The sequence below is a fragment of the Siniperca chuatsi genome, linkage group LG10 (genome assembly GCF_020085105.1).
Source record: "Siniperca chuatsi isolate FFG_IHB_CAS linkage group LG10, ASM2008510v1, whole genome shotgun sequence".
NCBI lineage: Eukaryota > Metazoa > Chordata > Actinopteri > Centrarchiformes > Sinipercidae > Siniperca > Siniperca chuatsi.
In genome coordinates this window covers 27914528-27931011 of record NC_058051.1, presented here as the reverse complement: position 1 = coordinate 27931011, position 16484 = coordinate 27914528, and the positions used below count along the sequence as shown (strand labels likewise).

Genomic DNA, 16484 nt, shown 5'->3' with positions numbered 1-16484 from the left:
TCATCAACCGGTGATCTGGCTGAATTGTAAAAGAAGAAAATACTGAAATTAAGAAAAAAAGGAAATTACCCCAACATCTTAATCCTGTTATGCAATTTCACTCCTCCCCTCTGTTCCTCCCTCAGCAGTTTCCGCTCTTAAATGCCTAAACCTACTGAATAAGGCTGCAGGATGGCACGCAGCTCTGAAGAGCATGAATGAGTAAGTGGAAGGATCAGATACCATTTTTAGATGTGAAGATCTGAACTGAGAAGACGGACAAACACAGAGACAGAGAGAGAGAGAGAGAAAAAGAGAGGATGGTGTCTAACATGTAGTGTGCTGGTTAAATTAAAAACTGGGGGAGAAAGAGAGAGAGTGAATGAGGAAAGAGCTTGCTTTGTGTCTTGCGACAGAAAGAGAGAAATCTGATCTGAAACCTCACCTAACCCTTTCTTGAATACTCCCTCAACATGCAAATGGCAAGGCTGCTGTTGCACCAGTGCAAATTAAAGGGTCAGCAAGTGCGAGAACTTGCTGTTTCAAATGATATAACTAGATATTTAGTTCAAGCAGCATTGCAGAACCCATCTCTAAACTTGAGATCCTCTATAGGGGCCAAGGGTTCTAGGGACTTTGGTCCTGACTAAAATATATCTACAACAATTGGATAGCCATGAAATTGTGTACAGACATTCATGGTTCCTTGATGATGTATCTCATTGACTTTGGTGATCCTCTGACTTTTCCTCTAGCGCCACCAGCTGGTTTTTAGTGAAATATCTTGACAACTATTTGATGGATTGCCGTGAAATTTGGTTCAGACGTTCATGTCCCCTTCAATGTGTCCAATACTTTGGATTATGACCAAATACCTGCAAAACTAATTGCATTCCCATCAGCTTCAGCTGTACTTTGCATTTAGTGCGAATTAGCAAATGTAAGCATGCTAAGACGCTACACTAAGATGGTGAATGTGGTTATAACATTATTCCTGCAAAACATCAGCGGTGAGATTGTGAGCATTAGAGCTGCAAATAACATTCATTTTCATTACTGTTTCATTACAGTTTCCCAGAGCTCAAGGTGACTTCTTCAGATGTCTTGTTTTGTCCGACCAACAGTCTAAAGATATTCAGTTTACAATGATATAAAACAAAGAAACAGGAGAAGCTGCATCCAGAGTATAATTGGTGGTTTTGCTTAAAATAACGCAATAAATATACTTCCACAACATATTTATGTGAGTGTGCCTGGTACATCATTTTACTATATACTATGTATACCATACTATGTTTAGTTCTTGTGGCCACTATGTATTGTTTGTATTGTTGGAGCGGTCTGTGTTTGTGTGTTAAAAAGCATAGTAAAAATATTGTTAAAAAATAGATTAAATCAATTAATTGATGCTAGCATAGCTGTGCACGCTCAGTCTTGATGTAGGGAAAATTGGGAAACAAAAGAACCAAAAACTGAGATGTTAAAATGAGGACAAAAACTAGTGGGTCTACACAACACTGCTTCCCAGCCAATACAGCAAGTTTACTAGAGTTGTTTTTATGCCTTCTACTACAGCATACCGTAAAACATGTGACAGAAATTCATTTAGTCATTAATTCAACGTGTGCTTTTCCTTGTTTTTCTCCTGCAGCTTTAGTCGGATTACAGTAGAACAAATATGTGCTTGTGTTCATATCTTGCTTGCAAGCACTCCAAAGTATCCATTTCTCATATTGTCTCCTGCCCTCCCTTCAGCAGTAAGTGTTATTCAAGCTGTGACTGAATGGGAGACACGAGGGAGAGAGAGAGAGAGCATAAGCAGAGGAAAGAAAAGAGGCTTGTGTTTTTTTTTGTTTTGCTTCAGTGAAGGGGGAACGATAAAAAGGCAGAGCCTCTTAAGAAGCCAAAAAAGTCAGAAAACCGGCTTAAAATACGAGAAACTCAACCGTAAATATCAACACACACTCCTCCAGCAATCTGGTTTCATTTACTGACAAAGACTTTCCCCATTTTCTCCCTCAAGGCGAGGACACACTACAACCAACAACAATATGAGAAAGAGCAGCGTTAAGTCTCTCAATCTGCAGAGCAAACAATCCACTGGATAAAACTCCATTCCTTTATTGTTTATAATAAATTCTTCTCTTAAGTTTTCTCACGCTTCTTATTGTAAACTGCAGCATCAACCACAAATGCTCAAAGCTGTACGACCTCTGAAACATATTCTCGTAAGTACTGTGATACTATGTCCATCGAGTGGCCGCTCTCTAGAGCTTTTGTTTATGTTAAATGTTGTTAACAATGTTCAGCTATTGGTGGATTTGAAAGAAGACATTCCTCTGACATTTTCACTGTTAGTGTCGAGGATTTCAGGGTTACAGCAGAAAGTGATGGAGATGCTTAAACTTTAAATTTCATCTTTTCAAAGTTTATAAGGGTTGGCAGAGACAGTCATTTTGAATTCAACCACTACAAGTCGTGTGAAATATGTGTATGTGTTTACAATACTGTTGGTATACGAAGTTTTTTTTTTTTTAGATGCTGCATAGCACCATTGATTCAAATTGCCATATAGTAGGCACGTACTGTATATGAATCTCTGAACAAATCAGAGATTATGGGCGGCGATTCAGGGGTCTGGAACCAAGCTAGGTTGGATGTATTGCCAATATAAGACTTGAAAATGAATAGCTTGTGCCTGCTGTGTGTAACATGAAATACATTTTGATTATTTTCAACGTATTAGGGTTCAGACAACTTATTTGACCCTTCTAAACAACAGAAATATACAAAGATTTTCTTGCCTGTCTAAATCTGAAGTGTTTTGTCAACTGTCTAAAGAGCCATGCCACTCTAAAAGTCAAACATGTCCCATAGAAAAATACAGCAATAGGAATAAATAAACACTCACAAAACAAGACAAGTGAAACAAAAAAACCTTTCAAATACACAAATGCAACTCACCTCCAGCATACATGACAGCCAGCATGATGGAGGAGATCCAGGACACCTGACTGGGTGTGGCGTTGAAGATGACCTCTATCTCTTTGAAGAACACAGTGATGGATTTGGGAAAGGCGTAGGAGAAGCCAATGGAGATGAAGGCCCCCACCACCACCGCCCAGCCCCAGCCACCTTCAGGAGGGGTGTACCCTACAGGCCCACCCGTAGCTGGAGGCATGTCTTCTCACGAGGAAGAAGAAGAAGACAAAGAAGGAGGAGATTAAGTCAAATGCCGCAGCAGGAGGACAGCCGGGTTCAGAGGAGAAGAAAAGGCCCGACCAGGTGCACTGGGATCAGGAATCAAAACCTGTTGGAGAAACAGAGCAGAGAGCTGGTAAAAATCAACATAGATGATGTAAAAAGGTGAAATAAACACATACTTCATCCTTTCCTACTTCTTAGCATTTCTATCTAATTTGCTGTCTTCTGTGAGATGAAATATGTAGGATGAAGGTTGAAGAAGGAGGTCAGGAGTGCAGTGGTGGATAGGTTTGTGATAATTTCTTGAAATGCATGGCAAGTTCTGTCATGGTGAGACAGAGCAACTGTGCCGGCCGGGCTGCATGCCAACATACCAGTAGTAGACAAGCAGTTATCTTACAGACCAATGCACAAAGATTAGACCGAACTTTGGTGTAAAATGCAGATTCTTCCTCTTGTAGACTGGAGCTGGTGAAGCATACTAAACTTCCTGTGAAGATAGGGTCTTTTGCCATTTTAACCAGTGCAAGCACCCACCATGGTCATCACACCAAACTACAGCCCATATGTTTTTAATGGCTGCAGGAAGGCTACTTGCAATGCTGCCAAACAGCATCAAGGGAAGTCCCTGGTTCAACCATGCAAAGCACTTTGTAGCTTTGTTTTGAAAAGTGCTGTATAAATAAAGTTTATCATTATTAAATCTAGAGTCAGTGGAGACAAATGCTGAACTGGAGAAACAAAAACAAAAAAACATTGAGAACCAGCCAGTTAGTAATGTTAATCTGTTTTTAGTACAAACTCGATATTTAAATGTGTTTACTTTCAAATCAAACTGTGGGCTTACTGAAGGTCGTACTGTAACTCCAGTATGATGAAGGCCATTTTCACAGCAGATATTTTGACTCTGAAAAGGCGCAGGTGTTACTGATAACATCAGCAGTGGCTCTGTTGTATTCAAGTGAACCAGCATGAACAATACCGATCACCTGACTGTGACTGATTGGGCTGTTTGCCTCCACTTTTCTGCATCAGCTTCCCCACCACCACCAAAAAACAAAGAAACTGTTGAAAATAGCCATCAAAATTTCATAAATCCCAAGGTTACATCTTCAGATGTCTTGTTTAGTCCAACCGTCCAAAACCCAAAGACATTCACAGTTTACTATCACATGAGTCGAAGAAAAGCAGCAAATCCTCCCAATTTAGAAGCTGGAACTAGAGAAATGTTTGGTAATGTGCTTGAAAAATAGTTTTAAAATAAATATTAAGCAATTATCAAAACAGTTGCTGATTAATTTTCTGTAGATCGACTAATCTTTTAAGCTTTACCTCTACTCACAAGAGTAGCTTGCTAAGGCTCTCACTATTTCTCTTCTAAAATAAGGTGCAATTTCCTTGTAATTGTGCCACGTAACAAAATACCTGCCAGTGTTGATGCACATTTGATGCGGCCTGATGAACCAGTTCTTTCATTGTAATGATGAAAGAATTTAGCAAACCTGTTCATGGTACTCTTAAAAAAAATTAATAAAAATAGTCTCTAATTACACACTTTAGGGTTACCTGGAAATGTAGTAGTTTAGTTTGGTAGCAGTTACATTGAACGTGTGCACTCTGGGGAAAACCAATGGCAGTGTGCAAACTGCATGTAAAAATAACAAACAGTCCCTGAACACTACTAACTTATCCAGCGGCTGACCTGTGACAGCTCAACCTCAACTCACAGCCTGCTGGTCACCAAACTGTTATATGTCTAATGCTGAACGAACTTAAATACTTTAGTGACAGTTGCCAAATCAGTTGGAAATCCCCAGGCTTCTTCAATGAATGAATCCATTTTAAATGTTCCCTTTTCCATTTAGGCCGCACATAACCAAGCTATTTACGGCTGGCTATGACCTCAACTCTGCTACTGCTGTTTGGGCCTTTTACCTTAAATGGACTCTAGGACACAAATCCACAAACCACAAAGGCACTTCACACTAAACCCGGCTGTATAGTGATACTATATTTGAAGAAAAGCTGAGTAATGCTATCATGTAAGTGAAGACAGAGACAAAAACAAAAATGTTGTTTGGAGTGTACCTGGTTCACAAACTGAACAACTGTATGTCCTAAAATACTGCAAGAGGAGCCAGCTAGCTTTGTAATAACTAATGAACAGCCAGACGTCAAGCTCCCTTACATGGTATTTAGTCTGGATCATGCTGTAAACAACAATGCTCCGCCAATCATTACACTGTCAGCCTGTTACAGTAACTGGTTAACTCAGCTCTGCGCGTCCAGAAAGCTTTCACTTCTTTCTGCTCCCTATTTTATTCCCTGTCTCATCACCACAAAGAACGTCGGCAACCAATTACAAGGATTGACACGTGCCGGTTTGAACTTGACACAAATACTGCATTATGTAAATGTATGCATGCATATATATATATATATATATATATATATATATATATATATATATATATATATATATATATATATATATATATATATATATATATATATATATGTGTGTGTGTGTGTGTGTGTGTGTGTGTGTGTGTGTGTGTGTGTGTGTGTGAATAAAACATTTTAAACTTGACTGCTTGTATCCCTGCTTTTGTCCTCTAAACATTTAAGTATATTTGTCTCCAGTTAAAGAAAACTGGTCCAACGGTCACAACAGAGAGACAAATATGATGTGTCAAAAAAAGCCACATCGGCCGGTTGTTTAAAGTCAGTCTCTGTTACTGCTGAGCTTTCAGTTATTTCCTTCCTTCCAGGCAGTTTCAGTTCATGCCAGTACATTATGTAAATCTAGTAATATCTTTGCCATTAAAAGGTGGAGTATGCGAATTTGGAGAAATCCAATTCTGTGACAAATACCATGAGCGAACAACGACACGGCAAGTAATGTAACTAAGGTTAGCTAGGTTGTGGGTTAGCAAACTGTCCCTGTAGATCCTGCTGCGAAGCTGTCAGCCAGAGAGGACGAGACGGTTTCCCAGAGCCAGCAGACCAGCTCCAGACAGCGAGACTCACAACTCTCCTGCTATTATAGCTAACATCACAACAACAGCACATCTTGGCAAACTAGAAAGTGAGCTGAATGTCCGTGGGCAAGTCATTTAACGTTACCTGATACACAAATCATGACTGGAATAGTGTTGTGTGGCTCAGTCCGAGCCACTTTGTTTATTTCCCATTTACAGAGCCAGAGCTGTGTACAAACACAGTTTTTTTCAGCGCACACACTGAGCGGACAGCTAGCGGACGGTGAGGAGATATTCACTGAATTTGACGTGTATTGGATTAGAATCGCATACCCAACCTTTAATATTTAATTAATCGCCAGTGGTAACCCACCGAGAATGATCACCTACCTCTACGCAGCTTTTAGCTTATTGTTTTGTTTTTTCGGCATGCACATAGACGGTTTGTGGTTGAGTCCCCCGACTCTCACTGACTCCCATATAAAAACTGAATTAAAACCTGATTAAAGCAAGCAAGAGGTGATTTTACCCAGCACCAAACAACAGAGGCAAGGTAAACAAGTAACTGGTGAAAAACGTCATTATCAGGGTTTTCTCAGGAGTTGGTTGATGACTATAAAAAAGGTGAGTGAATACTGGACTTGTTGCACATTTATCAGGTGTAGAGAACAGATGTGTAAGTAGGCTGTCGTTTGCAAACACATTAGCAAACACATTAAATGGTGTATCTGCACCGTGTCTTTGTGTTTCTGTCCCATACTGGTCATTGAAAAAACTATTGAACGCAGCCAAAATATTGCTGCTTGAGACTGGTAATCCATCACAGTGAACATCTAGTCTGCTTTATTTCTGTCAAAGTTACCGTCATGCAGCAGCAGCAAGCAGGGACTGTTTGGAAAACTCTTCATGATTAAGGTTAGAAATTAAGAACCAGCTCTGAACTGGAACGGGTACAAATATATAATGTGGGAATTCATTGAGAAACGAGCTTTTTGATTCCACTCACATACCCAAACATACAAATCAATCTGCATGTTGGTTTGGCACATTGGTTTGCGTCACTTAGGGCTGAACGATATGCAAAAAAATAAAATAAATCATATTGCGATTATTTTGACAGATACTGTGATTGTGATTTTAGTGGGAATGGTAATTTTTGCATTTCATTTTCACATGAAAAAAAAAAAATGACAATTTTGGCTGTTCAGCCCTAGTGTCACTCGTGTGCTCGGGCTCCACTTCAACACTGCAGAAGCTCAGAAGGAAGAGGAAGTTAGGTAGAGATAGAGTCTGAACACCACCCTGTTGGTCTGCACGCTACAGAGTGCCAACATTAGCAGATGGGTTACATTACAACACACTAAAACAGATCTGCGCAATGAGCACATGCCACAATTCCTGAAAAAATTCAACAGAATTAGAGGCTTCAACTCAGATAAACAAGACTTTATGATGAACTCAGGGTTAGTTATCTGCACTGAGCAGATAGCAAAAAAGCTAAATACTCATTACAGTTTTTTACCATAACTTTTAATAACGGCTTTTGGGCGTAATAATTACCTTTTTTCCCCCTAATTTTAAAGCAACCAAAAGCTAGGCTTCCTTCTTTTCATTTAGGATTCTAGAGATGGCTTCTCTATCTTTTATTTTGTGTACGCAGTAATCCAGGTCAGAGACCTCTGACTATAGTCAACAAATGCAGACGTGTGTAGCACTTAGGACCAACCAACAGCCAGACGGATGACGTCAGAAACCAAAACAGACAGTACACCCAGTAACGTGCACAAGCATACAGGCAGTTCCACTTCCTCCACACTTGTCTCTACTGGTGGTGTCAGTTACCACACATTCGCAGTAGCAACCAAACAGCTGGCTAACACACAGCAAAGACCTCGACATGACGCCTAACAGTCATAAAATAACTTAGACTTTGAGTTGGCCAGTCTTCAGTGTATGTCTGCTCGGTTCTTGTCCAGTAAATGACAACTCAGACTCCTCAAAACCACAGCACCACCACGGAAATCAACACAGACTATGTGTGAGGTGTGTGCATGGTTTTGTGTGTATCCTGTATTTATTCAGAAAAATGTTACTGTCAATGGTTACTAAGCCAGGAGTCACAAAACCTCCAACAGTCACTCAATACCGAACCCAGTCCAGAAGCTTAGTTTTATTCAACAGACAGTTTTACGTCATTCATTTTCTATTTAACCTTCTTCTCAAACAGCAGACAAGCAACTGTCCACCCGTGAAATTTTGAAGGGCGGCGATTAAATCCAACCCAATGTCATAATACTCAAACACTACGGCCTTGGCCTTTAATTTATTATGACCTTAGAAGAGAGCAAAGTATGTGTAATGACAGGTCATCCAGGGAACAGAGAGTAAGACTGGCAAAGACTTGCTGACCCTCTCATGTTCGCTAACAGAGTTGTTTGCCACATAGCCCTTCCTCCAATGACCTCACTGACACACAGCCATACATACTCTCACATGCTTGTGCAAACACTCGTCCATTTCTCTCTCCGGCTGTCCCTCACTAAACCTTTGAGCTGTTGTTCCATTGCAGCCACAATATAAGAGGGAAAACAGTTAATTTAATGTGCTACTGATCAAAACTCTGTTCAGGGTACATCTACTGACAAAAACACGTCCCAATGTGACCTACGCATCAGCGCTAACCGAACCAGCAGTTTGCTAAGCATCGGGTCTTGACCTCTGCCCCAGCATGGCCTTCCTGTACTGAGGAGGAATGTGATGACTACAGGAGTAACGTCGCAGCCAGTCTCAGGACAAGGCCCAGACTGCATTAACTTAAATACAAAATATACTTTTGGAAGTGGTGCTCTATAAATTTCAGTTAATTCTCAAGGTTACCAGGGTATTACGTTTAATATGAACTTAAAGAAGAGGCCAGAGCAAAATTTGAAGCAATTTTTTAAAAATATATTAAATCAGAGGTTAACCAATTCAAGCTGGAATGCAACTCAAGAAGTGTTGATCTCAAAATTTTTAAGTATTTGCTATTAAATGTCCTTAAGGATCAAACATGAAAGTAATGGGTCAAACACAGGACTTCCACACAGGAGACTGGGGTTTGTTTCTGTGTGAATCCAATAATCAACGTTTTAAGGAAGTAGTTATTTTAACCCAAACCATGATCTTTCCTAAACTTAACCACATAGTTTCGCTGCCTGACCGGCACCTGAAATGTTTCGCAGCAAGCTTTATTTTGAAAGTCTAACCGGACGTTGCATATTTATTATTGCTAACTTGACCGCGGAGTGAAAACTTGTTGACCCAACTCGACCCAACAATTAATCGAGAAAATGATCTGCAGATAAATCAATCGTGAAAATAATCACAACTTACTAACCGAGCCAGAGAGAAACGGAAAATGTGGCTATGGACAAACACAAAATACAAGAAATGAACTGAAAAGAGCATTCAAAACAAATAATCATTCAAACAAATTTGCAAAGCTAGTCTATACATGCTTTTTCTAAACTGTTCTTTAGACGACACTGCAGCTTAATGAATGGAGAAACGGATGCTGGATGACACCATGATATTCAAATTCCTCTCTTTGTTGTGGCTAACAAACACTGTGCTTACTGTACCTATCGAGGGAACTTCACTGCTGGTCTCAGTGTTCATGCACATTCATGCAACCTCTTTTTAGGTCACACGAGGAAATAGGGCGAACACACAAGCACAACCATAAAGAAGAGACTTGGACTATGAATGGATCATGATAATGTGTCCCTGTATTATTCCTGGCCAACAGGTGCTGAAATATAAGGTCGTACAAAAGGCTTTCATGTGACATGTCAATCGAATTAATGTCAATCAGAATATTAAAAAAAAATTATGTAACCATATAACCACTTACTGTCTACACTTCAGTGCGACCACATAACCCATTAATAGGATATACCTACACTTAGTCCAACTTAAAGAGCAACTTAAAACCCCATTTTAGGTTGAAAACGGCCACTTCACAAATAAAAAAATGCATTCAAACCCAGACAAACACCACCTGCAGTTAGCCCATGACTACTGACACTCCCGCCCCTCTCACAGCTCAGATTGTTCCTTCAGTCTCCCACTAGCTTTCTACACGTGTTTCCACCGTCTTAATGCCAAGATATTACACCTGGCCGCCATCCAGAACTCATAGAACCGTAGTTACATAACTCTCATCTAACTTTAACGTCTGTACTGGCTGTTAGCAGCTCGCGTTTCAGTGTCTTCTTTTATTGCCCAACTATGTGAAGCAGTGACAGTGACTTCAGTCCATCAGTCTTCACCTTCACTGGCGGCCAAGTCGGAGATTCAGAGCCATTAGAAATGCTAGCTTGGCAAGGCAATGGAGAGTGACAGAATAGGGGATGTGAATCAGTGGTAGGGAGGGTGTAGTAGTACTAGTAGTATTTCTACTACTACTATTCAGTTGCAGGCTCTCAATCTCTCCATGTCTTTTCATATTTTAATTTTACAACTCCAAACTTTCAACACTGCTGACAGTTTATTTCTGTATTTATATGTCAGGGTGTGTGATTGTGTGTGTGTGTTTGTGCGTGGGCATAAAGTGTCGTTCAGGGATGTGCTGCAGAGCTGAAACAATTAGACGATTAATCGATTAGTTGATCGACAGAAGAATAATCTCCAACCATTTTGATAATCAGTTAATCTTTTCAGCAAGCAAAAATAGTGAAGAAATACTCCACATTCTCAGGTTCCAGCTTCTCAAATGGCTGGATTTAGCTGCTTCTCTTTGCCACATATAATAGTAGACAAAATAAGACAATTGAAGACGTCACCTTGGGCGAAGCTCTGACTGGCATTCTACTATTTGTTTGACATTTTGTAGGCCAAACAATTAAAAAAAAAGCCACAGAACTTGTAATGTTAATGCTACAGACTGGGACGAGGACCAATGGGGAAAAAAAGTGGAATTACTGTGAAATTACTCTTAAATTAGATGACCTAATACAAACAGCTCAACTGGACTACATTTACAAAAAGGGAATCATACAAAACCCAGAAGTGAGTGCAATTTCCTTATTCTAATTTCCTTATAACTAGGCTTTGAGTCCATTTAACCAACCTGCAACCTTGTCAGGGACCTACTCAAGACCAGGAGTTGCCTATGAACTTGAGAACAGAAAGGTCATCCAAAGCCCAAGCTGGCATAGACAAACTAGCCCTTCCAATTACTAATGGGGTGGGGATAGGGAGGGGAGTTAGGCCATAACCAGATATATCTTCATACTTCGGATACTTACGAATTTGCAGCATTCATGGACAAGATAAACTTATGCTTCCAAGGAATTTAAAAAAAAGACAACGTGACATTCAACACAAAGGTGAAAATGCTTTTTTGTGCAGACTGTGGTCCTAAATTTAATTGACCGTTCCCTGAACAGTTGTCCAATCACAGGTTAGCAAACAAAACTAGGCCTGTCAAGATTTTGGATTAATCAACATGCTGAAGAGGTGTGCATGGGGCTGTATGCGGCATGCTGCTTCAAAACGGTAGTCCACAAACCAATGGGTGACGTCACGGCGAAGTCCACTTCTTTTATACAGTCTATGGCTCGGACTTAATGGGAAGCAGGCTTCACCAGGGGGAATGGATTTATGTTGCCATCTCCCCCTGAGGTCCCACTGCTCTGTGCTGGAGCTCAGTTAGGTGTGTGTGTGTCTGTCTGTTTGTGTGTCTGGGTGCCAGCAAAGCAGGACAACTCCTGAAGGAGTTATCAATGAGGCCATTCATTCTGCAGTAACAAACGCTCCCTTTAGCAAAGTGTGTTGAGGAGCCGGAGTTACCTGAGATCCCTTAAACAACAAATAATAGTTTCAGCAGATTAAATGTTACAAATTTTCCAACAAATACAAACTGACTGACCCAAACTGAACCAACCATTAGAGGGTTCAACTCCAGGTGAAATACTGTCATAACAATGATTAAAGATGCTTTGTCTATGTCGGTCTGGCTCGCTGGATTTCCCAAATTCTCCAAGTGTTGCACATGAAAGACAGGATACTAAAGCCACTCTTAGAAAACCTGTGATGGGTGGGAAGGGAAGGAAGAAAGGGGGGGTTAGCAAGGCTGCTTTTCATTCCTTCCGTGAATGAGAGTCCCCACGTCTCTGTAAAATATCTTTATTCCTAAAACTAAACTCTAGGACACACAAATTAATAAAAGACAGGAGGAATGATTAGAGAACATAACATAAAACCTGTTTTGCACACTCGATCAGCTTCTGTTGGGTGTAACGCCTCAAAGAAGACCACTTATACAATTTAAGTCCTATTATCAAGCATTAGAAGTCTGTTCTCCACAGCTAAATGGCTGTACCTGCCAGCTTAGCACTAATGACCACTTAAACCTAAAAGGCATGAACTAATGTCTATGTCGCCCCATATATCCTTCTCTTCTCTTTCTCACACACACACACACACACACACACACTTCTGTAATTCTAAGTGCACTCCAAAAAGTGCACATACATCCACACTTGCTAAATCTTGTGCAGCTGTACATGCACACACACGAAGAAACCCACTCAAGGACACTGAACTGCACCGATTTAATGTTAGTTTTGCCTTCTTCTACAACGGAAATGCGTCTGAAGAGAAAGGTTCCTTGTATTCAGGTACTCCCAACAGAGTATTCCACTTCATTTTCCAGATTTTGACAAGCACGTAACCCAGACCCTCCCCACAACAGACAACAGGTGGTGTATGTCTACTATGCGACCATAACTAACTTTAAATTTTAAAATCCTATGAATGAATGAGGCTTGGCCGAGACTAACAACTTCAGGCACAAGCTCGTCCCACATCTGGTTTTACTTGTGGCTTTTCCCTCTCAATCATTACCACACTTTCTTTCACACGCACACATACAGTAAGCAACACACACCACTGATATGTCTCAACTCATTTGCTGTCCCTTCCTCAAAGCCTCAGACTCAACCAACATTCCTCGTTGTTAGCTATATTTTATGCTGCATCGCTTACATGTACTCAAAAATTGACAAACCACCTCTCTGCTCATTCACTGATGCACCTCCAATGTTAAAATCCTGTCCATGTGAGTTAAATCATTAATTATAAAGCTGCTTCTCTGATCCTGAATTCCAGATGACACAGTTCCCACATTTACGCTATGGATACCTGACAACAATCACCCAAACAGTAGTAGGCTAGGAAACCAACAAGTCAGCTTTGGTGAAGGTACACAGTGTCTGGCAGCATTTGAACTTTTCCTGAGTGCCAAGTCATAACAATAAAGATTAGGTATAACAATAAAGATTGCACAACGAGGTACTCCAGAGTACATTTTCTGCCTACAGCCAAGCTTGAGTGCCAGAGCATGTCCTGAATATAAGAGCACAATGAAAACCACACCTTGATAGGTTAGTTTTGGAGCAGCAACAGTAACCTGATGAGCCAAAACCTGAGAGCAGAAATGCGTTGCAGTAAGCAAAAGGAAGCAAGACAATGGGACCTTTTTAAAACCCTATTTTATTATACTTAGATTTGAAACTCTGCAAAACGCAACAGGTCTAAAAACTGACTGGACACATTGATTCAATTGCTCTGTCATGAGCTGGTACATTCATGCACTCACCAAAGCAAACCAGGAGGGTGGACGTTTGCATAAAACCAGGTCGAGTGCTTGTCTTTCTACAGGTCACCCTGCCACTAACAAATGGAAAAAGACATAACAATAACTCACTTCTCTCCTGGTTACACATATATTTATAGACAACAAGCAGCTTTGGCTATTTAGGGGACAATGGGGGTCTGCATGGGATGCAGCGCGTGTGGCTGTGGTGCGATCTTTCCACTGAGCTCTGACCCTCAAAGAGCCAGCAATACACAGGATAGATAACACACTAGAGAGGTCACATGCACTGCTGCACCAAGTGGAAATCAAAGCTATATGGCTGAAGTTCATCTCTCCTCTCTGTGTCCGTCAGCTTGCGGTTTTTGGCTCCGTGCCGGCCCGTCAAACTGGACAGCATCGGCCGGTCAGATGTGGGCAGAGGCCGCCTCGTTGATTTCACATGAGGATGTAAAAAATCACGCCACGGTGAATGAAACTACGTAGGTTCAATACCGCCCTATAAAACAAGTTATTTTAATCATGTGAGCCCTGTCGTAACGAAAAGGAAATAATAGCGACAGGCGGAAGAGGTTAAACTGTTAAGCTAACGGAGGAGAGGAGCTAGCTAATTTACAACTTACAGCTAGCTAGTCATTCAGCACAAGCTGAGATGTGACCGGGGAAAAAAAAAAAAAAAAAAAAGAGCCGTTAAATTCATCAGCAGCCTCTTTGTCTCGACGCACTACGCTGGGACGGTTAGTCCACCATACACTCGTTCACTCACCGCGGTTGTTCGGCGGGTCGGCGGTGTCCCGTGGAGGCTCGGTTCGTCGTGTGTGAGTGTCGCCCGGGGTGTCCTTGCTCTTGACGACGGTTACACGTTGGTCCACCGGCAGCTCGGGGTACCACAGACTGGAGAACTTCTGGGGATGGGGATGATGACACTACGACCAGCGCGCATGCGTACGAGAGCCCGAGCGGCTGTAGAGGAATCTGACAAAACGCACGTGCGTGTAGAAAGGGGAGAGGCGGTTTAGCTAATTGAGTTAGCAGTGATGGAGGAAGTGTTCAGATACTTCCTTAAAAGTATAAATACCAAAGTACATTATCAGGAAAATATAGTAGTATCAAAAGTAGAAGTACTCAGAGAAATGACCCCTGTGAGTGTATGTAGTATATCTAATGATGTACTACACAGAGGTGGAAAGTAACTAAGTACCTTTATTCAATCAGAAATACTTTATTGATCCCAGAGGGGAAACTCTTTTGCTACAGCAGCTCACTATCACCTCAGTGCACACAGGAATAGAAGTACTAGGCAAAAAATATAATACACTATAATGCAGGTCAGAAATAAATTAAGTACCAAGTGGGTATAAGTATAAAATAAAATAAGTGTGAAGTACAAAGTGGGTTTACCGGTTGATGATAATAATATGGTATAAAGTACTAGTGCATGAACTGCCAAGTTAAGTGTAGCTTATTTATAATGAGACGGAGGATATTGCACAGCAGTAATAGAGGTATGAATAAATATCAATATCAATAAATAGGGAATTTAAGTATATTGCCCAGGAGTATTAACACAGGATCAAGTACTCGACTTGAGTACTATTTTGACATACTTTATTGGAGTATTTCCATTCTAATGCTACTTTACACTTCCACTCTTCTACATTTCAGTGGGAATATTGCACGTTTTACTCCACTGCATTTATTTGACACTTAGTTACTAGTTACTTTTTACATAATGGTACGATGCAGTACTTTACTACTAATCTACCCTGTAGTATACAAAGTATCTGGCTCCACGTTGACAAACTCCAACTTTAAAACATGTATTCGCTCGTGATAGAAACAGAATTCTACAATATTCTATAATAATATAACACAGTGAAAGGAGCCATTCTGCATAAGGAGTGCTTTTAGCTGGAAATACTTCTGTACTTTTAAAAGTAACAATAAGTACAGTAACAGTAAGTAAAGGATCTGAGTACTTCTTCCACCACTGGTACTACGTAAAAGTACAAAAGTATTATCAGGAAAATATACTTAAAGTATCCAAAGTAGAAGTACTCAATGAAGAGAAATGACCCCTGTGAGTGTATGTAGTATATCTAAGGATGTACTACATAAAAGTACAAAAGTATTATCAGGAAAATATACTTAAAGTGCAGTTCAGTACAATGACTCCACACACTCACAGCCTCAAAACTGAATCCACACCTCTCCGACACAGACATTGTGTTTGGAAACTTCAGAAGGCAGCGTGTCTTTGCAGAGATATTTTATTTAATTGCATCATATTATGCAGATCTATATATTTTTTTTAATGTCCACATCCGCATTCCAGGTCAACATTGTTAAAAAAATATTGTGTTGAAATCCTGCTCACTCCCTCCTCCTTCAGCTGTGCAAGCAGGATGATTATTGCACAAACTGAGAAGATGAGAAATGACTTGAGGCCAAGACTGGGTGTGTTGCAGAAAGAGACAAAATGATCAAATCAAATGAGGTTTGAAGACATTACTTGCAACTGTCCTTTACATCCTGCACTCTGACCCTTTTTTATCACTAATACCTGTTACTGTAATCACCAGGAGCACAAAAGATATGTACACTGTGTATGTAAATTTCAGAACTGTTGTTTCTCTATCAAGTGAATATGGGCTTGGGTCATTGGCCAGTACAACGCCCCC

At 40.5% G+C, this 16484-nt stretch overlaps 1 protein-coding gene across 3 annotated transcripts in view; it reads right to left on the bottom strand.

The window, feature by feature from the left end:
- Positions 1-14806, bottom strand: part of LOC122882570 (monocarboxylate transporter 1-like) — a 28113-nt gene extending 13307 nt beyond the window's left edge. The window contains exons 1-3 of one of the 3 annotated variants that reach the window (XM_044210078.1): positions 14570-14806; positions 13807-13880; positions 2944-3289 (exon numbers count right to left, since the gene is read on the bottom strand). In XM_044210078.1, the coding sequence (XP_044066013.1) occupies positions 2944-3160 (217 nt within the window). In that variant the 5' untranslated portion in view covers positions 3161-3289; positions 13807-13880; positions 14570-14806. The remainder of the gene's footprint in view (positions 1-2943; positions 3290-13806; positions 13881-14569) is intronic. The other 2 variants (XM_044210079.1, XM_044210077.1) reach the window with 2 other exon arrangements.
- Between the last annotated feature and the right edge of the window lie 1678 nt (positions 14807-16484).